This window comes from Podarcis melisellensis (genome assembly GCF_964234715.1).
Source record: "Podarcis melisellensis genome assembly, chromosome: 13".
Taxonomy (NCBI): Eukaryota; Metazoa; Chordata; class Lepidosauria; order Squamata; family Lacertidae; genus Podarcis; species Podarcis melisellensis.
The window spans coordinates 46,835,080-46,861,273 of NC_138545.1; the positions used below are offsets into that span (position 1 = coordinate 46,835,080).

Below are 26,194 nucleotides of genomic sequence, written 5' to 3' on the forward strand. Positions count from 1 at the left end.
AAGCTGATAATATAGCCCCATCATGTGGTGAAAAACTAGGCAGCTACAATTCAGGAAACTGTCACCGAGAGCTTCATTAATTGGCAGGGAAGGTTAATTGGGCTTGGTCTCTTCTGCAGTACAAATAATTTGCATTTGAAAAATAAAAATATTGGCTCCAATTCAGCTAAAATTTGGGAGGAGGGAGTTAAATGTGACGACCTTAAGTAGCCCATAGAACTAAGGTAATATAGTTAGCAATTGGTTTTAGCAAGAGCAGGGGAAGAAAATATATGTTGGTGCAGAATATCTTTTAAAATTCCCTGACAGGAAAGTGATATTCTTACTGAAGGATTAATCTATAAAACCCATTTTTCTGCACCTTTAGGATTTTGCCTTGGGTTTCCTGGTTCTATATTTCCAGATATATTTTTTTAACTGGAGGCTTGCCCATTAGAGTCTAAAATACTGGTGCACACTTCTAGGATTTCTGCTGCAAAAAAAATCAGATAAGCTTAGAGTCCTGAGATGCATATTGATCTTACTAATGTAAATGAATAGGCACTTTCTTTGGAGATTGCATTTCTACTTCCACTTGTGGACCTGACGTTGTGGGAACAATTTTTTTCCTTTTGTCCAAACAATACATAGTCGTGTACATGAGCAGCCGCAGCCTATAAAACAGACCTGTTGTGATAAAAAAAAAATATTGGGGGGAACACATTTAACTAGTGGGCTTCAAAGGTTTTCTGAAAATAAATCTGTTTTATTCCTGTCAATTGTCACAAATTACCAAGGCGTCCGACCTTCCTCAGCTTTTAAATTTAGAAGTTATGGAAAATTGTGAATTCACTTTGGATTCACTTCAGGGGGTATTGTTTTATGTTTGTAATTACGTTATGTCTTTTTGTGTTTCTATATTGCAACCCCCCCCCCCCATGATCGTCAGATGAAGTGTGGTATAGAAATTTTAATGATAATATTCTTTAGCCTCTTCACACACCCATTCCCTCAATCTAGTTTTTTTGCAGCCTAGGACTGCAAGAAGATCAAACCTCTCCATTCTGAAGGAAATCAGCCCTGAGTGCTCACTGGAAGGACAAATCCTGAAGCTGAGGCTCCAATACTTTGGCCACCTCATGAGAAGAGAAGACTCCCTGGAAAAGACCCTGATGTTGGGAAAGATGGAGGGCACAAGGAGAAGGGGACAACAGAGGATGAGATGGTTGGACAGTGTTCTCGAAGCCACCAACACGAGTTTGACCAAACTGCGGGAGGCAGTGGAAGACAGGAGTGCCTGGCGTGCTCTGGTCCATGGGGTCACGAAGAGCCGGACACGACTAAATGACTAAAAAACAGGAAAAAAGGCACACAGCTGTGAAACACCTTTGCTAAAGAATATCAACGTGAGGTGCTATTTTCCCTTTCACGGGTCCATGTGTTTGTAGCCGTCTTTTCCTCCCAACTACCAGTAGAGCAAAAATATTGACTGCCTTCAGCTCACCATTATAGTGCAGCACCCCATATCAAACACAACAGCAAATGCATTTGCCATGATGTTATTTATTTGTACATGACAGAGGGAAGCAAACTGCAGTTCCAGTTGTTTACAACGCAGCCCTGTACACATCTACTCAGAAGTCCCAATATTAAAGAATTACAGTCTTAAATCAGATTGGGTATATTTACTGACAACTTGCACAGTCAGTATCTCTGTTGACTTTTCCACAATATGAACTGAGTGTCTTGTCTGGCAAATGTTGTAGGGATGTGACTTATTCCTGGGTCCAACTTGGCTCATCATAACCAAAGGCTAGACAAAATAAGGTGGGTCCTTCTGGGGATGGTTGATCAGGTCTCATGAGCCATTATACCGTATTTTTCGCTCCATAAGACGCACTTTTTTCCTCCTAAAAAGTAAGAGGAAATGTCTGTGTGTCTTATGGAGCGAATGCGTGGTCCCTGGAGCCGATTTGCCCAGGGGCAAAAGGCAGATCGTGCTTTTTTTTTTAGAAAGAGGGAAGAGGGTGTTGAAACAAAGCGGCTGAGCAAGCAATCAGGAGGGGAGATAAGGGACTCTAGCAATAAAGGAGGCTGCCTGGGAGGGGGGGAGGTAAAGACAGTGAACTTGCAAGGAGAGGAGGCAGGAAGATTAAAGCAATTTGGAGAGAAATTAGAAGAAAAGGAGGAGCAAAAAACTGCTCCAGCTAAGGAAAAGACACTAAGGCAAACAAGAGGGAAGGGGGTGTTGAAACAAAGCCACTGAGCAGCTGATCGGTAAGGGATCGGGAGGGAGGTAAGGGATTCTGGAGATAAAGGAGGCTGCCTGGGAGGGGGGAGGTAAAAGCACATGGATCCTCAGGATTTTTGCATTGTGTCACCCCAAATTCACCATCAGGTCACATAGCATGTCCATGGCTACAGTCTGCACCAAAAAATCATGCACCCATTGTTTTGTGAGGCCACAATGGCGCAAAAATGTGGTTACAAAGCACGGATCCACATGGATTCTCAGGATTTTTGCATTGGGCTACCCCAAACTCACCGTCAAATCACATATCATGTCTGTAGCCACAGCATGAACCACAAAAATTATACATCCAGAATATTTTTCTTTTCCTCTTCTAAAAACTAGGTGCGTCTTATGGTCAGGTGCGTCTTATGGAGAGAAAAATACGGCACTTCCCTCTTCACTGGAACAATCGAAAAGTGAGAAAACTGCCAATAAGAAGGACAGTGTGGGCGCATTATAGACTACAAAGGTGATGATAATCCTCCTCTGTAGTGGCTATTCATCGAGGAAGATTAACATGCATTCGGTTTTGGAGAGCCAGTCATTCCTGAAGGTCAGAATCTCTACTTCACACATAAGGACTTTTAGAACGGGGAACAGCCTGTCCAACAGATTCACCAGTGAGAAGACAAAACCTTTTCCCCATCAAAACTGGCGCGATTAGCTGCGTTAGGCTGCAAAATACCAATTGGAACGGAACACATCTGATTTTCCCACTGGGGTTTCAGCACTGAGACAGTTGCATCTCATATCACCAAAAGACGGACATATTACGACAGAAAAGGTGGCCTGGTCAGACACTGTGATTGTGAGTGGTTATTCAGAGTATGGTTACTAGGTCAGGCTCAAACAAACTAATGTACACTTTCGGTATCAGTACATAAAAAATGGATTTCCTACCAGTCACGGAATTTGAGGGCGAAGTCCCATTTGCTTTGGGAAGTGGTTTTGAAATCCCACAATGTAAGGGTAATTGAAAATCCATTAACTTCCCCCAAATAATTTCTCCAGGTGAAGCTAGAAAGAGATGTGTTGCAGAATTTGGGGGGGAATCTTAAATTTGTGTTCCTCAAAGTTGAAATACACGACACAATATCCCTACAAAGGATGGTGAAAATTGGAAGGGGTGGGGCAGGCAGGAATATTTTAAAAATTCTTGGAGTTTTGACATGGGCCGTTTGAACTATAATTACACGTGTCCTTCCTTAGCTGCCCAGACCACTTTATTCAAAAAGCAGCAACAAAAGACACTTACAAAAATGAACTCAACAAAGCCTCTCCTCGCAGCTTTACACAAGGAATAAATACTGTCAAAGTGTCTCCTCACAAGGTTACAATTCCATTGAGGAGATCACCTTTCCCCCAGAAATAGAATTACAATAACTTATACCTGGGGAAAAGTAATGTGCCACATCACTTACTGTATGGATTATCACAGGCCACTTTTGATAATGAGCAGCACAGACCCTTCCACCCCACACCTGAGAACAAGTATTAAATTATTTTAGGGTTATGCATCTCCCACCATACATCGCCAGCACAAGAGAGTTCACCTTTAAATATTATTAACAACAGCTAGCTTATCCATCCTTCTCCAAGGTGTACCGCCATTTTGAAACAACAACAACACAAACTTTCTCTGGTGGTCTTGCCTCCTGCTTCTCCTGCACTGGAGCCAACTTCTAGACAGGTTTCTTCTTCTTCTTCTTCTTCTTCTTCTTCTTCTTCTTCTTCTTCTTCTTCTTCCTCTTCCTCTTCCTCTTCCTCTTCCTCCTCTTCTCTTAAAGAAGGTGGAACTATCAGCCTGGTTATACCTCAGCCAGTTATGTTTGAACAATGTTAGCACCATTCATAGGAACTAAAGGAGTGAATATCACAATTTTTGAGTGTATTGGATAACGTCAGATTTTTGGTGAAATTGTGACTCTGCGGGTTAGGAATTTTTTTGGAAAAAATTGTGACTGCACGGGTTAAGGCGTGGAGGGCTGGTTTTTGGGGGCCTATAAGAAAAACCCTTCTGTTTCCACTGCCAAACCTTCCAGGGGAGAACTTGCAACAGTTTGGCACCATTCTTGAGTGAATTGGATAATGTCAGATTTTTAGTGAAATTGTGACCCTGCAGGTGAGGATGTTTTTCGAAAAAATTGTGACCGCACGGGTTAAGGCACCGAGGGCTGATTTATTTTTATTTTTTTGGTCTATGATAAAACGTGCTTTTTGCACTACCAAATCTTGCAGTGGAGAATTTGCAACAGTTTGGGAATCTCCCAAATGTATAAAGCAGATTTTGTCTGATCATATAGGTAAAGGTAAAGGGACCCCTGAGCATTAGATCCAGTCGTGGCCGACTCAGGGGTTGTGGCGCTCATCTCGCTTTATTGGCCGAGGGAGCCGGAGTACAGCTTCCGGGTCATGTGGCCAGCATGACTAAGCCGCTTCTGGCGAACCAGAGCAGCACACGGAAACGGCATTTACCTTCCCGCCGGAGTGGTACTTATTTATCTACTTGCACTTTGACGTGCTTTCGAACTGCTAGGTTGGCAGGAGCAGGGACTGAGCAACGGGAGCTCACCCCGTCGCGGGGATTCAAACCGCCGACCTTCTGATTGGCAAGCCCTAGGCTCTGTGTTTTAACCCACAGCGCATGGGAAGTTCCTAAATACAACGTTGTCCTGTTTCATAATAAAATATCCTGCTTTTATATCTTAACAAAGAGTCCTTCAAAAAAATATTTTAAAGTGCAGGAGACCCTTTGCTGTTTAGTATTGCTCTGATATAATGGAAGTAGAAGATGCCCGCAAAAAATAATCTGCCTTTTGTGTTTTTCAAATATCTAAGAGACAAGATACACAGAACAGGGAAATTTACACTTTCCAAATTCTCATTACTACAGTTACAATGCAACTCTCTTTTTTAAAGCAAAGCAAGGGGTCAGCTGCGCTCGAAACAGCCAACAGAAAACATCCTTGCCACGTAAAATCAAAAAAACATTGTATCATCAATCAAAGCTGCAGCTATTTGTATAAATACAACATCCAGACCTCATCGGCATTTACATTTGCTCCTAAAGGCACACTTTGGTTCACGAATTCTGCTGTACATAAAAATACTACAGATTATTACACCAATTCCTGTATTATTTATAAAAAAGAACGACTGCTTCTGTTCCATGCTGGCAAATTCGGGGGGGGGGGGAGGTATTGAAGCACTGAAGGGGATATGAAAAGCAGCCCTGTGATAATCCATTATTTGCTTCTGGAAATTCCTGTTTTTCCCATGGTAGACAATTCCTCCTGGTTTTTTTCACGGAATCAAGTCACAAACGCACAGCAATTATTACACCTGCATCCATTTAGCCACATTGGTTTTCAAGTCACTAGCCCTTGTGAGTTCCGTCAAGATGAAAAGGGCACTGGAAAGTATGGAACCTGCCTGCAAGCATCTTTTGACAACCTGCGGGGTAAGGAGAGAAAGTAATTCAGTCAGGATTTTTTACTCTGTTCACTGCAGTCATTTCCAGGTTTGGAGGACTGTGTTCTTAATAAATCTGGGTCCCATCTTTCCTCCCCACATCAGTTTACAGAATCATGCCAATGGTTATTATCCCACAAGTCATGCAATTCCACAATCCCCCACAACTCCTATTCAATGACGCTGTCATCTGCACATGTGCAATGGGTGTCTAAACTGTACACACCTCAGCTTAAGTTTTTGAATTGGGTGGAAGCTGCTTTGAGGGAATGTGCATCAATCAGCAGTACAGTGGTACCTCGGGTTAAGTACTTAATTCGTTCCGAGGTCCGTTCTTAACCTGAAACTGTTAACCTGAAGCACCACTTAAGCTAATGGGGCCTCCTGCTGCTGCCGCGCCACTGGAGCACAATTTCTGTTCTCATCCTGAAGCAAAGTTCTTAACCTGAAGCAGTATTTCTGGGTTAGCGGAGTCTGTAACCTGAAGCGTATGTAACCTGAAGCGTATGTAACCCGAGGTACCACTGTATTTCTCAAGAAACTACAGGATGCAAATGGATTGAGGCTAACATCTTGTGTACTCTAGTTTCAAACACCAGCAAAGGCTGTGCACTGGAGTCAGAGTAAAGCATAATGTGTACACAATCTGAATCTCCTAAAATACATGCTTAAGTGTGCCTTCTCATAGCTAGAAATCTGGAGTTAGCTAGAACATAATGAGCCCCCACAGAACACACTAGCTAGTATTTTAGGAAAACGTTGACTAGCCTGAGCTCAGTTGGTTTGAAGTCAAACAAGCTAGCCCAACCATTTTATTTGACACCTCAAATAATCAAAGCAGTCGAAGAAGTAAATACCTTCATGCAATGTCTGTCTCTAGAATATCATCTGGTTTAATAGGCAGCCTCTTCTCAAATGTCATCATTTCTTCCTCTCTCCTCTTCCTGCGCCTTTTTTTACAGTAACTTGAAAAGCAATTTGCAAATATGTGTCATTAAGCGCATATCTAGTCCGTAAAATTAGAACAGAAAAACACGCACCACTGCAACACATGCACCTTAAACGTATTTTATTTCTAATAAATCTAGATAATCTGTTCAAGTACATTCCCAAGTAAGAAAGCAAGGGCTTTCTCCAAATGAAATCAATGACAAAACCTGTTGTGCTTTGGCAACTAAATGACCGTTGTCACAGTATTCAAACCCCACAGAGGTCAAAAAATACGATGAGCCTTCATGTGGCGACTCATCAAGTCAGGCCAAAGTAGTCTTATATGCTTCATTTTGCCACATAATTGTGGAAGACTTTGAGGAAGGAATGGGACGCGGGTGGCGCTGTGGGTTAAACCACAGAGCCTAGGACTTGCCGATGAGAAGGTCGGAGGTTTGAATCCCTGCGACGGGGTGAGCTCCCGTTGCTCGATCCCTGCTCCTGCCAACCTAGCAGTTCGAAAGCATGTCAAAGTGCAAGTAGATAAATAGGTACCGCTCCGGCGGGAAGGTAAACGGCATTTTCGTGCGCTGCTCTGGTTTGCCAGAAGCAGCTTAGTCATGCTGGCCACATGACCCGGAAGCTATACGCCGGCTCCCTCAGCCAATAAAGCGAGATGAGCGCCGCAACCCCAGAGTCGGTCACGACTGGACCTAATGGTCAGGGGTCCCTTTACCTTTGAGAAAGGAACCATCGTTATTAGCCACTCAGAGGAATAAAAGGGAAAGGGAAAGGACCCCTAGATGGTTAAGTCCAGTCAAAGGCAACTATGAGGTTGCGGCGCTCATCTCGCTTTCAGGCCGAGGGAGCCGTCGTTTGTCCACAGACAGCTTTCCATGTCATGTGGCCAGCAGGACTAAATCGCTACTGGTGCACGGAGGACTGTGACGAGTGCCAGAGAGCACAGAAATGCCATTTACCTTCCCGCCACAGCAGTACCTACTTATCTACTTGCACTGGCGTGCTTTCGAACTGCTAGGTTGGCAGGAGCTAGGACAGAGCAACGGGAACTCACCCTGTCGCAGGGATTTGAACCGCCGACCTTCAGACCAGCAAGCCCAAGAGGGCGCTGTTAACAGCGGCTTGCAGTGACATTTTTCGTAGGGGGACAGTTCAGTCAGGGATCAGAATGCTGCCTAAGGGCACATCCAGGCTTCCTTTTGAGCTGCACTTTTCAGGCACAGGTCCACATTAAAAGCTTCCCTAAACAGGGCTGCTTTCAGATGTCTTCTAAAAGTAAAATAGTTGTTTATTTCCTTGACATCTGATGGGAGGGCGTTCCACAGGGTAGGCGCCACTACGAAGAAGGCCCTCTACCTGGTTCCATGTAACCTCACTTCTCGCAGGGAGGGAACCGCCAGAACAACGCCCTCGGAGCTGGACCTCAGTGTCTGGGATGAGTGATGGGGGTGGAGACGCTCCTTCAGGAATACTGGGCCGAGGCTGTTTAGGGCTTTAAAGGTCAGCACCAACACTGTGAATTGTGCTCGGAAATGTCCTGGGAGCCAATGTAGGTCTTTCAAGACCGGTGTTATATGGTCTCGGCGGCCGCTCCCAGTCACCAGTTTAGCTGCCGCGTTCTGGATTAGTTGTAGTTTCCGGGTCACCTTCAAAGGTAGCCCCACATAGAGCGCATTGCAGTAGTCCAAGCGGAGATAACTAGAGAATGCACCACTCTGGCGAGATAGTCCATGGGCAGATAGGGTCTCAAGCCTGTGTCTGAGGTGTTTTTTTGTTTTGTCCCAGAACTTTCCCCAGGAAAACCCACGCTTTACCACCAAATAGGAGCAAATAGCAATCTGCAGAAAATCTGACTAATATTTGCGCTGATTCACGTGCTGGGATAAAACCAGCAAACAAACTCAGACACAGATCAGGAAAGCCCAGACCTGTGGCTAGAAACATGGTGTGAAAGGAAGTCTGGATGAGCCCTAAGAGCAAGTTTCAATCTTTGCTTTATTCAGGATGTTTGAAATGTGGCTTCCTGGAGAAGGATCTGCCTGAGGAAGGCCTCAACTACCCCCTCAGATTTAAGGGGGCAGGGGAAGAGAAGCAAAAAATTAAAAGTGGGTTTCATGTTTCTGATTGGGGTCACTGGTTGGTCCTGGGTTTGGAAACCAAGACCCAGACAGCTAACTTGAAAAGAGACAAGCAACATTTCCGCTTTTAGAAATAATATTATATAACTACTTTTGGAGCATTAGGAACCGTTTACAGTTGTACCTCAGAAGTTGAACGCCTTGCAAATCGAACGTTTTGGCCCCTGAAACACCGCAAACCTGGAAGTGAGTGTTCCAGTTTGCGAATGTTCTTTGGGAGCCAAACATCCGACACGGGTTCCGATTGGCTGCAGGAACTTCCTGCAGCCAATCGGAAGCTGCGCCTTTGTTTCCGAACGTTTGCGAAGTCGAACGGGAACGGATTCTGATCGACTTCCAAGGCACGACTATACAGTCATACCTCGGGTTACAGCCGCTTCAGGTTGTGTTTTTTCGGGTTGTGGACCGCCGAAACCCGGAAGTTACTTCCGGGTTTCGGCGGTCGCGCATATGCAGAAGTGCTAAATCGCACTTTGCGCATGTGCAAAAGCCCCGAATTGCAACCCGTGTGTGTGCAGACATGGGTTGCGAACGCTGCGGGTTGCGAACATGCGTCCCACACGCATCACATTTGCAACCCGAGCGTCCACTATACTGCTATTTGTGTAAAAGACCCAAAACACCAGAACCGACTCTCTGTGCTTTCAGGTCGGGATACTTACTGAGCACAGGTGCATATACATGCCGTCAGGACGATGAGCGCCACCATCACACCTATCAAAGACATCACCACAATCTGACCTTCATCCCCTCTCAAATAAAACAGATCCAACCTCTCACACCTTGCGCCGGTGTAGCCTTTCTCGCAGCTGTAAAGGAGGGACAGGAGAAGTGAGGGTTTTGAGACGCAAAGGGCATTGTGGCTGAAGCAAGTTCCTTGCAGGGCCAGGGTCAAAGCTCACCAATGGGCCACATCAGTGCCGGATTTACGTATAAGGTAAACAAGCTATAGCTTAGGGCCCCACTCTCTTGGGGGCCCCCAAAAAATTTAAAGGGAAAAAACCTGATGTTCATTTCCAAAATATAAGATAAAAAAGAAATAAAATAAAACCTACACACAGCAACAGTGTTTTGTGTTGTGTAGGCTCCTACGATGTAAGTAATGGGCCTCGCCTGCTAGCCTGCTCCCTAAAATATCACTGGTTTGCTCAGTTCTATATATAGGGTGCCTACATTCTGCATGGACTTCTTAATTGTGTTTCAGTTCAACAATTACTTTGATAAAAATACATATTTTGTGAAGTGCAAATGGCTTTCGATACCTATTAGGTCAAAATATAAACAGTTAACTTATTAAACCTCACAATAATTTCATAATTATTGTATTTCTAATATTCTAATCAGTAATTTTTATATAACTATAATCAAATCAGTAATTTTTATATAACTGTATGAACCACTCTGAAAATTCATTATTCCAAAAATGGCACTTCATCTGGTTTTAAATATTAAGATTATACCAGCAAGAATGAGTCTTTCTGTAAAAAATATGATTTAAATCAAGTCTTACTGACGAGTGATTTAAATCGATTTGATTCGAATCAAATCTACCCTGGCAGAAACAGGGATCCTCAACTGATGAAGAAAATTCTGGTCACTGACTGACATTTAACTGGGGGGAGACTTGACATCTTCACCTCTGCATTTCAGCAGCAGTGGTGGCAATATGCTTTTCAAAATATTCTGATGCTCCGGAAGAGGGGTCAGCAACCTTTTTCAGCTGTGGGCCGGTCCACCATCCCTCAGACCATGTGGGGGGCTGGACTATATTTTGAAGGGGGAAAATGAACAAATTCCTATGCCCCACAAATAACCCAGAGATGCATTTTAAATAAAAGCAGACATTCTAATCATGTAAAAACAGAAAGCAGGCCCCACAAATAACCCAGAGATGCGTTTTAAATAAAAGGACACATTCTACTCATGTAAAAACACGCTGATTCCCAGACCGTCCGTGGGCCAGATTGAGAAGGCGATTGGGCCGGATCTGGCCCCCGGGCCTTAGGTTGCCTACCCCTGCTCTGGAATAAGCCCCAGAACTGAAAGGCAAGCTGACGAAGAGCAGGCTGCGTTAGCAACTACGCCGTTTCCGGAGAGCCTGTCACGCCAGAATTCAGCGGTGGACAAGAGACGCCTTTCTCTGTACTTCGGAAAGTCAACATACACGCATGCCGGTATCTGTTCTGCTGCAACATAACGGCATCTTCCTTTGATGCAGTAGTGTTTGTACTCCTCAGGACATTTCGAAAAATGCCCTCTCCACCTCAGTCCTGTGGTGCCGCCTGGAAATAAAAAAAAGGGGAGATAAATTAGGGCAGGACAGTCCAACACAGGACCTTCAGGGTCTTTTTGGGCTTTGGAAAGGAGGCAAAAAGCTATATGCTATACAGGTGTGGTCTCTTAAAAAGCAGAGACATCACCTTGCCAACAATGGTCCATATAGTTAAAGCTATGGTTTTCCCAGTAGTGATGTATGGAAGTGAGAGCTGGACCATAAAGAAGGCTGATCGCCGAAGAATGGATGCTTTTGAATTCCGGTGCTGGAGGAGACTCTTGAGAGTCCCATGGACTGCAAGAAGATCAAACCGATCCATTCTGAAGGAAATCAGCCCTGAGTGCTCACTGGAAGGACAGATCCTGAAGCTGAGGCTCCAAGACTTTGGCCACCTCATGAGAAGAGAAGACTCCCTGGAAAAGAGCCTGATGTTGGGAAAGATGGAGGGCACAAGGAGAAGGGGACGACAGAGGACGAGATGGTTGGACAGTGTTCTGGAAGCTACCAGCATGAGCTTGACCAAACTGCGGGAGGCAGTGGAAGACAGGAGGGCCTGGCGTGCTCTGGTCCAGGGGGACACGAAGAGTCGGACACGACTAAACGACTAAACAACTAAACAACAACAACATACAGAGGCGGAGGAAGTGGGCGGTGGGGCCCGCTCCGGGTGTCTTCGCTGAGGGGGATGACATTTGGTGCGTCACCAGCCTGCGACTCAAAAGCCTACCCTGAGCCGTCAGGGAAGGGGGGAACTGCGCCGCTTTCCCAGCGGCATTCTCCCCTTCCCCCTTCGTTTTGACAGCTGGGGGAGGCTTGGGACTCACGAGCGGGCTGCGCACCGAATGTCCGCTACCGTCGGCTCTCTCTGCCCCTGTGGGCAGCTCGTTCCGCTGCCGGCTGGAGGGCATGCGCACCGTTCCGTGCACCCAAGCGGCTATCCCAAGCCTAGGAGGACACCCACCACACCCCGCCCTCCTCGGGAGCACGCCCGCCCTGGGCAACGCGGGCGCATGCTTCGCCACTGATGCTATACCCAAAAAGAAGAAAAACTAACAAAGGGAAGCAAGGTAACAGTCAAGTTATTAGTAGTACAGTGGTACCTCGGGTCCTACCTACATCTGCTCAAGGATACCCCTTTGTGCTTGCCACAGGTAAAATATCAGTTCCATCTACTATTCATGAAGGCTGTGGCACCTGAAAATTGAACTACGAAGCCTTGAACGCTCTGTGTCAGACTCTTTGGAAACCCAACAGCACAAGAGAACAGAAAACTCGGCTCCGTTCCACTCCGGGAACTATCATCACAGGGGTTAAAAGTTAATGCTGCTACAAAAGAATGATTAGCTGTGCGGATCTCGTTACCAGGCTGAATACTAAATGACGCTCTGCGAAGAATGCAGTCTGAACCGCGGCAGATTACATGGTCTCCACTCTCCACAGAGGAGATCTCTCACAGACGGTGCAAAGGCAAAGGAAACAGGTCACCAGAGGTTCACATCTCAACAAGACCCTCTGGGCGGCTCCCAACAGAATATTAAAAACACGATAAAACATTAAATGTTAAAAACTTCCCCAAACAGAGCTGCCTTCAGGGGTCTTCTAAAAGTCAGATAGTTTATTTCCTTGACATCTGGTGGGAGGGCGTTCCACAGGGCGGGTGCCACCACCAAGAAGGCCCTCTGCCTGGTTCACTGTACCCTCACCTCTCGCAGTGAGGGAACTGCTAGAAGGCCCTCGGAGCTGGACCTCAGTGTCCAGGCTGAATGATGGGGGTGGATATGCTCCTTCAGGTATACTGGACCGAGGCTGTTTAGGGCTTTAAAGGTCAGCACCAACACTTTGAATTGTGCTCAGAAACGTACTGGGAGCCATGACGGCCATTCCCCGCTTCCATGCTTGGAGGCACTAGTGTTTCTGAATATCAGTTGATGGAAACAACAGGAGGAAAGAGGGCTCCTGTGTTCGAATCCTGCTTGCTGGTTTTCCACAGGCTACTGTGAGAATGGGATGCTGAATTGGTGGCCCATTGGCCTGATCCTACAGGCTATTCTATCTCTCAGAAAGTGTGACGGGTAGATTTTCCTTTAAATGTGTTTGGTGCTGCAGGAATCATAGGTGGGACAACACTGTCACTCTGCACATAGTAATCAGCATTGTCCTGGTATTTGAGGTGTGCTGTGAATTGGTTTGATATGAGATACATTTCTATGCAGTGACCATTGTGCTATTATCCCTAGATATGATGCAGGATAGAATGGCATACTGAGCTGTTTCTAGGCTGCAGAATTTTATTAAGGATCACAGCCTCCCATTTTGCATCGCATCGCTGTGGCTCACTTGCACTGTTGTGCATTGACTTCTATTCTAGACATCTGGAGGAGTCATAGCAATACACACATTTGTGAAGAGAAGAGATAACGTCTGGGTTAGAAGTCTGGGGGATCCTTAAGAGTAAAAGGTAAAGGGACCCCTGACCATGAGGTCCAGTCGTGACCGACTCTGGAGTTGCGGTGTTCATCTCGCTTTACTGGCTGAGGGAGCCGGCGTACAGCTTCCGGGTCATGTGGCCAGCATGACTAAGCCGCTTCTGGTGAACCAGAGCAGCGCACGGAAACGCCATTTACCTTCCCGCCGGAGCAGTACCTATTTATCTCCTTGCACTTTGACGTGCTTTCGAACTGCTAGGTTGGCAGGAGCAGGGACCGAGGAACAGGAGCTCACCCCGTCGTGGGGATTCAAACCGCCAACCTTCTGATCAGCAAGTCCTAGGCTCTGTGGTTTAATAATAAACTAATTTTATTTATTTCCCGCCCTCCCCAGCCAAAGCCGGGCTCAGAGTGGCTAACAACAGAAAAATAATACAGCATTCTAAAATCAATTCATTCTAAAATCAGTTCAAAATCAAATGAATGGCAACCATTGGGCTAGAGTTCTGTGAGGATTGCCAAAGGAGGGGGTCAGGCTGTGCCTTGGCCAAAGGCCTGGTGGAACAGCTCTGTCTTGCAGGCCTTGCGGAAAGATGTCAAGTCCTGCAGGGCCCTAGTCTCTTGGGACAGAGCGTTCCACCAGATCGGGGCCACGGCCGAAAAGGCCCTGGCTCTGGTTGAGGCCAGCCTAACCTCCCTGTGGCCCGGGACCTCCAAGATGTTTTTGTTTGAAGACTGTAAGGTCCTCCATGGGACATACCAGGAGAGGCGGTCCCGTAGGTACGAGGGTCCTAGGCCGTATAGGGCTTTAAAAGTTAAACCAGCACCTTAAACCTGATCCTGTACTCCACTGGGAGCCAGTGCTGCTAGTATAGCACTAGGTGAATGTGATCCCACAGTGAGGACTCCGTACGGAGTCTCGCCGCGGCATTCTGCGCCCGCTGGAGTTTCTGGGTCAGTCTCAAGGGCAGCCCCCGCACCGTGATTATACTTTCGAAGAAAGGGAAAAGTGGGCTCCACTAATAATAATAATAATAGTAATAATAATATAATATTTATACCCCGCCCATCTGGCTGGGTTTCCCCAGCCACTCTGGGTGGCTTCCAACAAAACACTAAAATACAGTAACCCATTAAACATTAAAAGCTTCCCTAAACAGGGCCGCCTTCAGATGTCTTCTAAAAGTTTGGTTATTTTTCTCTTTGACACCTGGTGGGAGGGCATTCCACAGGGCGGGTGTCACTACCGAGAAGGCCCTTTGCCTGGTTCCCTGTAACTTGGCTTCTCGCAGCGAGGGAACTGCCAGAAGGCCCTCGGTGCTGGACCTCAGAGTCTGGGCAGAACGATGGAGGTGGAGACAAGATATGGTGGAGACCTATGTGCCTTAACTAAATTAAACCACTGATTAAGAGTTCACCGTTAGTGGGAAAGGCGAACGAACATTTGAATCAATTTGGGAGTCCGAGATCTAGCGCAGTCTCTACTCGCTGACCTAAATGGCTTCAAAACGAGCAAGATCAGCTCTCGTTGGTCTTGTGGAAAGTTCATATTGTCAGTGATTTCAGATGAAGACTCTTCAGATGCCCATAACTCTTCCTGCTAGGAAGACTAGAGTGATTTCAGTCTGAACTGGAAAAATACCTGCTGGCCTTGAATATATTCTACAAAAAATGCTATATTTGGACATGGGCAGAAAGTAGAGCAAACTCAACCTTGGTCCCAAACAATTCTAAAAATTTTAATCTCCAGTTAACATTTAAATGAGTAATAAACTGTCAGTTTGCAGTGGTATCCCAAACTAAAATGAGACTTGCGTAACTCAGGTGGGAGGTAACAAGAAGATAAGAGGAAAGCAGCCTGCATGCAGTTATTATTGATACCAGGGGTCAGCAAACTTTTTTAGCAGGGGGCCGGTCCACTGTCCCTCAGACCTTGTGGGGGGCCGGACTATATTTTGTTTTTTTTGGGGGGGGGGAACGAATGAATTCCTATGCCCCACAAATAACCCAGAGATGCATTTTAAATAAAAGGACACATTCTGCTCATGTAAAAACACGCTGACTCCCGGACCGTCGGATTTAGAAGGTGATTGGGCTGGATCTGGCCCCCGGGCCTTAGTTTGCCTACCCATGATTTATACTTTTAGCTCCCTGCCCTTAATACAGTGATTCCTCGGGTTAATTACTTAATTCATTCCGGAGGTTCGTACTTAACCTGAAACTGTTCTTAACCTGAAGCATCACTTTAGCTAATGGGGCCTCCTGCTGCCGCCGCGCCGCCAGAGCACAATTTCTGTTCTCATCCTGAAGCAAAGTTCGTAACCTGAAGCACTATTTCTGGGTTAGCGGAGTCTGTAACCTGAAGCGTATGTAACCTGAAGCGTATGTAACCCGAGGTACCACTGCATACTACATTCCTTGCTCTCCACACACCCCTCTCATTTTTAAACCCTTTACACAGATATAGCCAGGGTGGCATGATGGCAAAGAGTGTCATACTATGGCCTTGGAAACGCAAGTTTGGATCGCCACTCAGCCATGAAGATCACTGGGTGACCTTGGCCCAGTTGCCATCTGTTAGCCTAACCTACCTCACAGGGCTGTTGTGAGGATGAAATGGGAGAGTAGGAGAACCATGCAGGCAGCCTTGAACTCCTTGGAAGATAAAAGTGGTATTTACATGTAATAAGTAAATAAAATGGTTTTCCCAGTAGTGATGTACGGAAGTGAGAGCTGGACCATAAAGAAGGCTGATTGCCAAAGAATTGATGCTTTTGAATTATGGTGCTGGAGGAGACTCTGGAGAGTCCCATGGACTGCAAGAAGATCAAACCGATCCATTCTTAAGGAAATCAGCCCTGAGTGCTCACTGGAAGGACAGATCCTGAAGCTGAGGCTCCAGTGCTTTGGTCACCTCATGAGAAGACTCCCTGGAAAAGACCCTGGTGTGGGGAAAGATGGAGGGCACAAGGAGGGACAGAGGACGAGATGGTTGGACAGTGTTCTCGAAGCTACCAGCATGAGTTTGACCAAACTGCGGGAGGCAGTGGAAGACAGGAGTGCCTGGCATGCTCTGGTACATGGGGCCACAAAGAGTCGGACATGACTAAATGACTAAACATCAACAAGAAGAAGTAAATAAAATGCCAGCAGAGATTTCCCTTAGCTGGGGAAACAGTGGGAGGAGACAATTGACTGGGATTGGCTAACCATGCAATGTACTGTAGATCTGGGTTTAGAATAGAGATCATCACATATAATCCATATTGTTACCTGTGCAATTTCCATTTGGGTAGCCGCAGGACAGCCTCTTTGTTTCCTGTTCAGCGGTTCCATTGCCATCGCCAGTTACACAGTCGAAAATAGCAAAGCCTTCAGAGGGGGTGGGAGAGAGAAAACAAAAACATTACACACATATATTTCAAGGACCTCTTTACACCCATGATGTTTGTTTTGCCAGGCACCACAATGCATTGGAGTCAAATAGTAAAGGCCAAGGTTTTTAAATCAACCAAAGCTATGGCAGAACAGAACAGAACAGGAGAGCAGCCCAAATGCACTCCTTCAACAGAAGAGAAAACTGATGACGACTTATCTCAGAATCACAGAACGGTAGAGTTGGAAGGGGCCACACGGGTCATCTAGTCCAACCCGCTGCAATGCAGGAATCTCATGCTCTACTATCTATCGCCACTTCAGTTTAGCTTTCTGATATGATCTAATCCTGGGCTCTCTGGCACACCAGGTAAGCTCAACCTGAGATGGAATCTACTGAAAGAAAACTTGGCTGTGCAGCAGCATTCGAATGGATGGATTTGACGGCTAACCAACAGCCAGAATAATAAATCAATTGTTGCTGAACACAAAAGCGGGGAAGGCTCTTTGCACTTTCAAGCCTTCAAGGGAACACTTCCTCCTCCCAGCTCAGACTGGGAGGCCTTCACCTCTTTCAACGGAATTCAATGGGACTTATTCCTGGGTGCAGGACTGCAGCCATGATTCAATCCATTTGCTCAGAGACCCAGCAGTCTGTGAAATTAGATTATATCAGGAATGAAATATGGATGGCTTATTTGATTAAAAAAATACCCAACAGGCATGCATACACACAGAGACACACACACACACAGAGACATTCCTCCCGGCAAAAAAAATTACCTGACAGCTTTTTAAAGAAGATAAACAGGTCGTAAAGCCAAATTTAGACTTGAAATGTGGTTTGCACACCTGAGAGTAGCAAAGCTTCAAATACGGTAAAGGTAAAGGGACCCCTGACCATTAGGTCTAGTCGTGGCCGACTCTGGGGTTGCGGCGCTCATCTCGCTTTAGTGGCCAAGGGAGCCGGCGTACAGCTTCCGGGTCATGTGGCCAGCATGACTAAGCCGCTTCTGACGAACCAGAGCAGCGCATGGAAATGCCATCTACCTTCCCGCCGGAGCAGTACCTATTTCTCTACTTGCACTTTGACATGCTTTCGAACTGCTAGGTTGGCAGGAGCAGGGACCGAACAACGGGAGCTCACCCCATCGCGGGGATTCGAACCACCGACCTTCTGATCGGCAAGCCCTAGGCTCTGTGGTTTAACTCACAGCGCCATCCGCGTCCCTTAAAGAAGATAAACAGGTCATAAAACCAAATTTAGACTTGAAATGTGGTTTGCACACCTGAGAGTAGCAAAACCTCAAATACAGTAGGCATGTCCAAAGTCCGTTCCGGGGGCCTAATCCGGCCCTGGTTGATTTAATCCAGTCCCCATGGCAGTATATGTCCTGGGGTAAAATCCTAAAAAAAGCTTAGCAACTTCAATCCAAAAAAAAAGCTCAGAAACTTTTGGCGGGCTCTCACGCATGTTGAATTCATCAAATCTGGCCCTCTTTGAAAAAAGTTTGGGCACCCCTGAAAAGGTATCAGCATAGCTGCTAATATCAATGCAAATAAATTTGTTTAACCTGCCTTTTAATTAATTAAATAACTGCCCACATCATTAAAAAAAAAACCACCTTCAAAAGAGGTGCCTTTTCAGATTTCAAAGGAAGCGTAAGACAGTAAGACTGACAATAAATAGCATATTTTTTACTCTATAAGACTCACTTTTTCCCTCCTAAAAAGTAAGGGGAAATGTGTGTGCGTCTTATGGAGCGAATGCAGGCTGCGCAGCTATCCCAGAAGCCAGAACAGTAAGAAGGATTGCTGCTTTCGCTGCACAGCGATCCCTCTTGCTGTTCTGGCTTCTGAGATTCAGAACATTTTTTTTTCTTGTTTTCCTCCTCCAAAAACTAGGTGCGTCTTGTGGTCTGGTGCGTCTTAAAGAGCGAAAAATACGGTAAATGCCAAAAAGGGGGGTTGTTCTTCTTTCAGAGGAACTTAAGCGTACCAAAACAGCTCCATCGCTGGGCCATACTAAACAACCAGCTAAAGCTCTTCCGGATTAATCTAGAGCCAGGGCTTTCTCGGCTGTGGCTCCAATCTGGTGGAACGCTCTGTCACAAGAGACTAGGGCCCTGCGGGACTTGACATCTTTCCGCAGGGCCTGCAAGACAGAGCTGTTCCGCCTGGCCTTTGGTCAGGGCGCAGCCTGACTCCCTCCTCTGGCAATCTGCACAGAATCTTGCTTAACGGTTGCCATCAATTTGATTTTAATTAATTTTTAGAATAAGATGTTTTTAGAATGTTGGATTATTTGATTGTTGTTAGCTGCCCTGAGCCCGGCTTCGGCTGGGGAGGGCGGGATATAAATAAAATTTATTATTATTATTATTATTATTATTATTATTATTATTAATGAAGAGACATGCTGGAACAAGACAGTAGCCCATCCAGTTCCCATCAAATAACTGTGAGCAGGAGCAGAAAGCAGTGGCACTCTCCCTACTTGTGAATTTCTCAGCAGTTGGTACTCGGAGACACCTTGCCTCCAACAGGGAAGGGAGAAGAACACTGCCATAGCCTGCTGTAAGTTTGCATTCCTACCATTGCTACCTCGGAGCACTTGCAATCTAGAGGCTATTCATCAGAAGCAGGGAAGGACCTGTAGAAAGGAAAGCACACTTTATTTCTATTGAGGCAGGCAGACACTGGCGGCAACCCGCAGGGAAAGTGAGCAGAGCAGAGCAGAAAGGTATGTTTCGGTGCTAAGCTTAGAGTGCTGGTATCAGAACATTCCAGGAATTCTTCCGCCTCCAAAAAAATGTGATGCAGGTTCATCATTCAAAGTAAGGTAAATGGCACAGAACTGGAAAATGTTCCAACTTTTAAATATGCCACCAATGTAATAATTTTAGTCGTTTAGTCGTGTCCGACTCTTCGTGACCCTGTGGAACAGAGCACGCCAGGCACTCCTGTCTTCCACTGCCTCCCGCAGTTTGGTCAAACTCATGCTGGTAGCTTCGAGAACACTGTCCCACCATCTCGTCCTCTGTCGTCCCCTTCTCCTTGTGCCCTCCATCTTTCCCAACATCAGGGTCTTTACCAGGGAGTCTTCTCATGAGGTGGCCAAAGTACTGGAGCCTCAGCTTCAGGACCTGTCCTTCCAGTGACATTGATTATAGTTTTGAAATTATTTATTATAATTGTTAAGAGTGGATTCCTGTTTAATTTTTATATGGCAATATATATTATTATTCTATACTGTTCTAACGCAGGTGGCACTGTGGGTTAAACCAGAGCCTAGGACTTGCCAATCAGAAGGTCGGCGGTTCAAATCCACGCGACGGGGTGAGCTCCCGTTGCTCAGTCCCTGCTCCTGCCAACCTAGCGGTTCGAAAGCACGTCAAGTGCAAGTAGATAAATAGGTACCGCTCCAGTGGGAAGGTAAACGGCGTTTCCGTGCGCTGCTCTGGTTCGCCAGAAGCGGCTTAGTCATGCTGGCCACATGACCCGGAAGCTGTACGCTGGCTCCCTCGACCAATAAAGCGAGATGAGCGCCGCAACCCCAGAGTCGTCCGCGACTGGACCTAACGGTCAGGGGTCCCTTTACCTTTACTGTTCTAGTGGATTGTTGAATATTACTTATTTGATATAAGTTGGTTATTTTAAAGTTATGCTTTATTATCACATTTTTGTATTGGATTAGATTGCTATAAGATGTACATTCTTTGATTCTTCAGTTTGCAAACCGCCTTGGGTATTGTAAGATAGAAAGACGGTACAGTGGTACCTCTGGTTACGAACTTAATTCGTTCCGGAGGTTCGTTCTTAAGCTGAAACCGTTCTCATCCTGAGGAGCGCTTTCACTAATGGGGTCTGCCTCTGGCGTGCGATTTCCGTTCACATCCTGGGGCAAAGTTTGCAACCAGGAGCAGCTACTTATGGGTTAGCGGAGCTCGTAACCCGAAGTGTGTATAACCAGAGGTACCACTGTACACAATTCAAAAGTGAAATGAAAATGAAATGAAAAGGCAGACGTATCCAATGACTATCTTGGAAGCACGGCTGCTTTGTGGGATATAGTTTTGCCCTGAGCGCATCTCCCAGAGCTCCTCACAATCCAAGCCACATGATGAGCCAGTCTTTGGCGGGGTAAAACTATGTTCTCAGAAGCTCAGTGGTTCTTTTGACACCAGCGACATCGTGAAGGCTGTACGTTATGGAGTGTGAGGCATAGCTCACGTTGACACCAGTTCAGCAAAATTCCCTGTGCTATTGTCCTTGGGGCGTGTGTGAGAATGACCGGTGTAACTGGATACTAGCCCCCATCCTATTTATGTTTCCAGTTTATGTCACCCTTTCTTCTCTGGGGCTTGGGTTATGGGTTTTTTCCACACCTTTCATCCCTCTTCACTGTCAAAATCCAGAAGTGAATAATATTCTTCTCTCTGAATGGTTGTTCTTGAAGATTATGCTGCAGGGGTCAGCAAATTTTTTCAGCAGGGGGCCGGTCCATTGTCCCCCAGGCCTTGCGGAGGGCCAGAATATATATATTTGGGGGGGGGGGAATGAATGAATTTGTATGCCCCAAAAATAACCCAGAGATGCATTTTAAATAAAAGCACACCTTCTACTCTACTACTACTCTACTCTACTCTACTCTACTCTACTTTACTCTACTTTACTCTACTTTACTCTACTACTCTACTCTACTCTACTCTACTTTCTACTCTTCTACACTGTATTCTGCTCTGGTCAGACCTCACCTGGAGTACTGTGTCCAGTTCTGGGCACCACAGTTCAAGAAGGACACTGACAAACTGGAACATGTCCAGAGGAGGGCAATCAAAATGGTCAAAGGCCTGGAAGCGATGCCTTATGAGGAACGGCTAAGGGAGCTGGGCATGTTTAGCCTGGAGAAGAGGAGGTTAAGGGGTGATATGATAGCCATGTTCAAATATATAAAAGGACGTCACATAGAGGAGGGAGAAAGGTTGCTTTCTGCTGCTCCAGAGAAGCGGACAGGGAGCAATGGATCCAAACTACAAGAAAGAAGATTCCACCTAAACATTCGGAAGAACTTCCTGACAGTAAGAGCTGTTCGACAGTGGAATTTGCTGCCAAGGAGTGTGGTGGAGTCTCTTTCTTTGGAGGTCTTTAAGCAGAGGCTTGACAACCATATGTCAGGAGTGCTCAGATGGTGTTTCCTGCTTGGCAGGGGGTTGGACTCGATGGCCCTTGTGGTCTCTTCCAACTCTATGATTCTATGATTCTACTCATGTAAAAACACCAGGCAGGCCCCACAAATAACCCAGAGATGCATTTTAAATGAAAGGACACATTTTATGTAAAAACACGCTGATTCCCAGACCGTCCGCGGGCCGGATTTAGAAGGCGATTGGGCCGGATCCGGTCCCCAGGCCTTAGTTTGCCTACCCATGTTAATCTGCTTACGTTGCAAGTCTTCTCCAACAGGTAAGCTAGGGAAATAGAGAGTTAAGCCACTGTGGATTGTAAATGGCACTAGTTTCTAGGAAGCAACTGTTCCACGAGTCTGCAAAGAACACAATTAACTTGAATCATTTGCTGCGTTATTTAATGCTGGTGAGTTTTGATATAAGTTTGTTTAACATTACAGAGCTAGGTTAATGTACACCTGCATGCGACAGCAAAGAAACATAATATATCCAGCGACATTCTCAAGCGTGAAAGGTTGTAAAACCATTTAAAACTGCATGTGATATACAACACCAGCACTCCGGGGCTCGGTCTGTTTTTAAATTCCCTGAACTACCGTTGATTCTAAAGCATCCTAAAATAAACACACAGAGCTAAATATAGAGAACTGGCCCCGTTCAGTAGGTACCCTGATGGACACGGCCACAGCACGGGGAACAAACCCTGCTGGCCTGGCATAGCCTGATACATCGAAAAATAATAAAATATAAAATCAAATCTCTCCTGCTAGTGCTGCTTATTCCCCCTCTTCTTAAACAAGCCGTTTGGGGTTGATTTGTGCTTTAAATAAGTTCAGAACTAGAATGTGCTTTTAGTATTAGGGCTGCGTCCCAGAATGAACTAAATTAAAAAACTGCATCTGAGCATACACAGAGTGCTTTCCTCCTTTTCATTAAGTGAACAGAAAGATCAAGCAGCCAAACTTTTTAGCATACAAAATGAGCCCTGGAATATGTATATTTTTAAGAAGTAGTGAAGCAATGACCATATATTAAGAAAGATGTAAACTCCGGCCAACCGCACTTTTCCATTCTGCAAAGCTCTGCCAGCCCGTCTACAAGTTCTCAGACTGATGCAACTAACCTCTTTCATCCAGAGACTTCACAACCGCTGCTTTTTTTCCCTGGTCCTTCCCACAAACCCCTCAGTGCTGCTGCTGACACCACAAGCAGAAATGGATCAAGGGAAACTGCACCTGCTGAACTTCTGCCTGATAGGTACCATAGAGGCTCAGGAACCCCTTGCAAGGAGGGGGTAGTTAGGACTAAAAGTTACTCCCGCTAGTATAGTTGCAAGCAGTGCTTTTTTCCGGGGTGAGACGCCTATCCCTAAACCTTTTGTGAATCTAAGTTTGGCCTCAGTGAGGGGCAGTATTTCAAAATGAGTAGGAAAATGAGAGTACCCCTAAACACTTTTTAAAATAAAAAATCACTGGTGGTATCGCTGCCTGTCACACACCAAACCAGGGTCTGACTCCCAGACAGGGAGACTGATATTATATAGCCCAGCCGGTAGAGCATCAACCTCTTTTTCCTTTTTCCTTTCTCCTCCTGTGATGAGGCTGCATTTTAATGTTTCAATATTTTAATGTTGTATTTAAATCTTGTTTTTAAGTTGCATTCATTCAACTTGTTTTTATTATTGCTTGTTAGCCGCCCTGAGCCTGGCCTTGGCTGGGGAGGGCGGAGTATAAATAACAATTATTATTATTATTATTATTATTATTATTATTAATCTCAGGGTCCTGGGTTCGAGAAAATATTACATGGTTGGGCTAGATGGCCTTCATGGTCCCATCTATAATTCTACGGCTCCTCCAAAAAAAGGCAAGGAAAGTCCCTTTTTCTTCCCAGGTCCCCCCGCTAGCAGTCTCACAACGCAGGCAGAGACGCTGCGGCTGCACCTGTTGGACGTCTGCCTGCCGCGGAGCTCTTAAAGGGCCGGGAAGAGAGGAGAGGGACCACGCTGGCAGAGACCCCCCCTCCAGCCCCATCGCGGACCCCCAGAGCCCCCCATCCTCACCCAGCAGCAGCAGCGGTCCGAAGCGCAGCAGCGGCGGCGGCTCCATGGCAGAGCGCAGTCCCGGGCGCGCACAGCTCCGCACCTCGCCGCGCGCCCGGGCGGCCAGCGCCGAAGGAGGCGCCCGAGATGCCCGGGGCGCTGCCTCCGCCTGGCCGGGGGAGGAGCCGCGTCCCTCCCTTCGCGGAGACGGGCGGGCGGGCGGTGGGAAGGCGCAGTGGGTGGAGCAGAGGAAGGGCGGGTTCTGCCCCACCTGGGGGAACCAGGGGGGTTCCGGGCACAGGCTGGATGCAAAGAGAGTTGCCGGTGGTTTTCAGAGTTGTTGCTTTTTTATATATTTGTTGTAATTTGCATTGTATTGTTGTAATTTTGCATTGAATATATATATTCAATGCTTTTGTTGTTGCCTATATATATATATATATATATATATATATATATATATATATATAAAAAAAATTTGTAATTTGTTGTAATTTGCACTGAAATTTGTTGTAATTTTGCATTGAATATATATATTCAATGCTTTTGTTGTTGCCTATATATGGTATATAATTTGTAATTTGTAATTTGCATTGACATTTGTTGTAATTTTGCATTGGATATATATACTCAATGCTTTTGTTGTTGTTGTGTGTGTGTGTGTGTGTGTGTGTTTTGTGTTGAATATATGCTATATGGTAATTTATGGACCTAATAGGTATCTAAAGCCATTTGCACATAACACATAGGAGCCTACACAACACAAAACACTGTTCCTGTATGTAGGTTTTATTTTATTTGTTTTTTTATCTTATATTTTGGATATATATATATATATATATATATATATAGTAAATGTAAAAGGACCCCTGACCATTAGGTCCAGTCGTGACTGACTCTGGGGTTGCGGCGCTCATCTTGCTTTATTGGCTGAGGGAGCCGGCGTACAGCTTCCGGGTCATGTGGCCAGCATGACTAAGCCGCTTCTGGCGAACCAGAGCAGCACACGGAAAAGCCGTTTACCTTCCCGCCGGAGTGGTACCTATTTATCTACTTGCACTTTGATGTGCTTTCGAACTGCTAGGTTGGCAGGAGCAGGGACCGAGCAACTGGAGCTCACCCCGTCGTGGGGATTCGAACCGCCGACCTTCTGATTGGCAAGTCCTAGGCTCTGTGGTTTAACCCACAGCGCCACCCGCAACCCTAACAATTCCATTACAATTTGCCAAACTGCGAGGCCTGACTTTCGCTCCATTGTTTTTCACTGCCAACGATTGAGAGGAGCCGGTATACAATAGGAATACATTTGGCAACCCCCAGGATTGTATTGTACAGATACTACTCGCTAGAATATGCCAGCTTCCTTAAAAGTGAGTTTGAAGGAAAGAAGAGATTAAGCTCCAGCATTTCTTTCAGCTGTGAAAACCTGTTCTTAACCATCAGTATTTCCTAACAAGAGAAGCAACCAGAATGCAGTTACACCATTGTGTATATTGAAGAAGCAGGACAGGATTTTCAGCATCAGGCCTATTCTCCTCCCACTGTGAAATGAAATATCCAGTTACTACTGTAAGAGTAGGATGAGTGAAAATATTTTAATCCCTTGTACCTGTAAAGGTTAACCACTCTGAGCAAACCTTTGGAGTGAAGACATTCCAGTGCCTAAAATGTGCTTCTCCACCCCCAGAAGACGTTTTCCACACGCATTAATTTGTGGCAAAACCTGTGTTTGCTATGAAACTTTGCTCAGTTGGGAGCCATGCCTAATCCTGGTTCCCTAAATAGTGAACGTGTGCGATATACAGTGGTACCTCGGGTTAAGTACTTAATTCGTTCCGGAGGTCCGTACTTAACCTGAAACTGTACTTAACCTGAAGCACCACTTTAGCTAATGGGGCCTCCTGCTGCTGCTGCGCCATCACCACACGATTTCTGTTCTCATCCTGAAGCAAAGTTCTTAACCTGAAGCACTATTTCTGGGTTAGCGGAGTCTGTAACCTGAAGCGTATGTAACCTGAAGTGTATGTAACCCGAGGTACCACTGTACTGTATACGT

General features: G+C 45.9%; 1 protein-coding gene across 1 annotated transcript; it reads right to left on the reverse strand.

Moving 5' to 3' along the window:
* Positions 1–1,525: 1,525 nt before the first annotated feature.
* On the reverse strand, positions 1,526–25,660 carry BTC (betacellulin; the record flags this gene model as incomplete). Its single annotated transcript, XM_081887330.1, has 7 exons — positions 1,526–5,725; positions 6,601–6,708; positions 9,495–9,641; positions 10,997–11,114; positions 16,807–16,905; positions 24,160–24,409; positions 25,619–25,660. The coding sequence occupies 6 exons, from the start codon at positions 25,658–25,660 to the stop codon at positions 6,603–6,605; spliced, it is 762 nt and encodes a 253-aa protein (XP_081743456.1). The 3' UTR covers positions 1,526–5,725; positions 6,601–6,602.
* Positions 25,661–26,194: the final 534 nt, after the last annotated feature.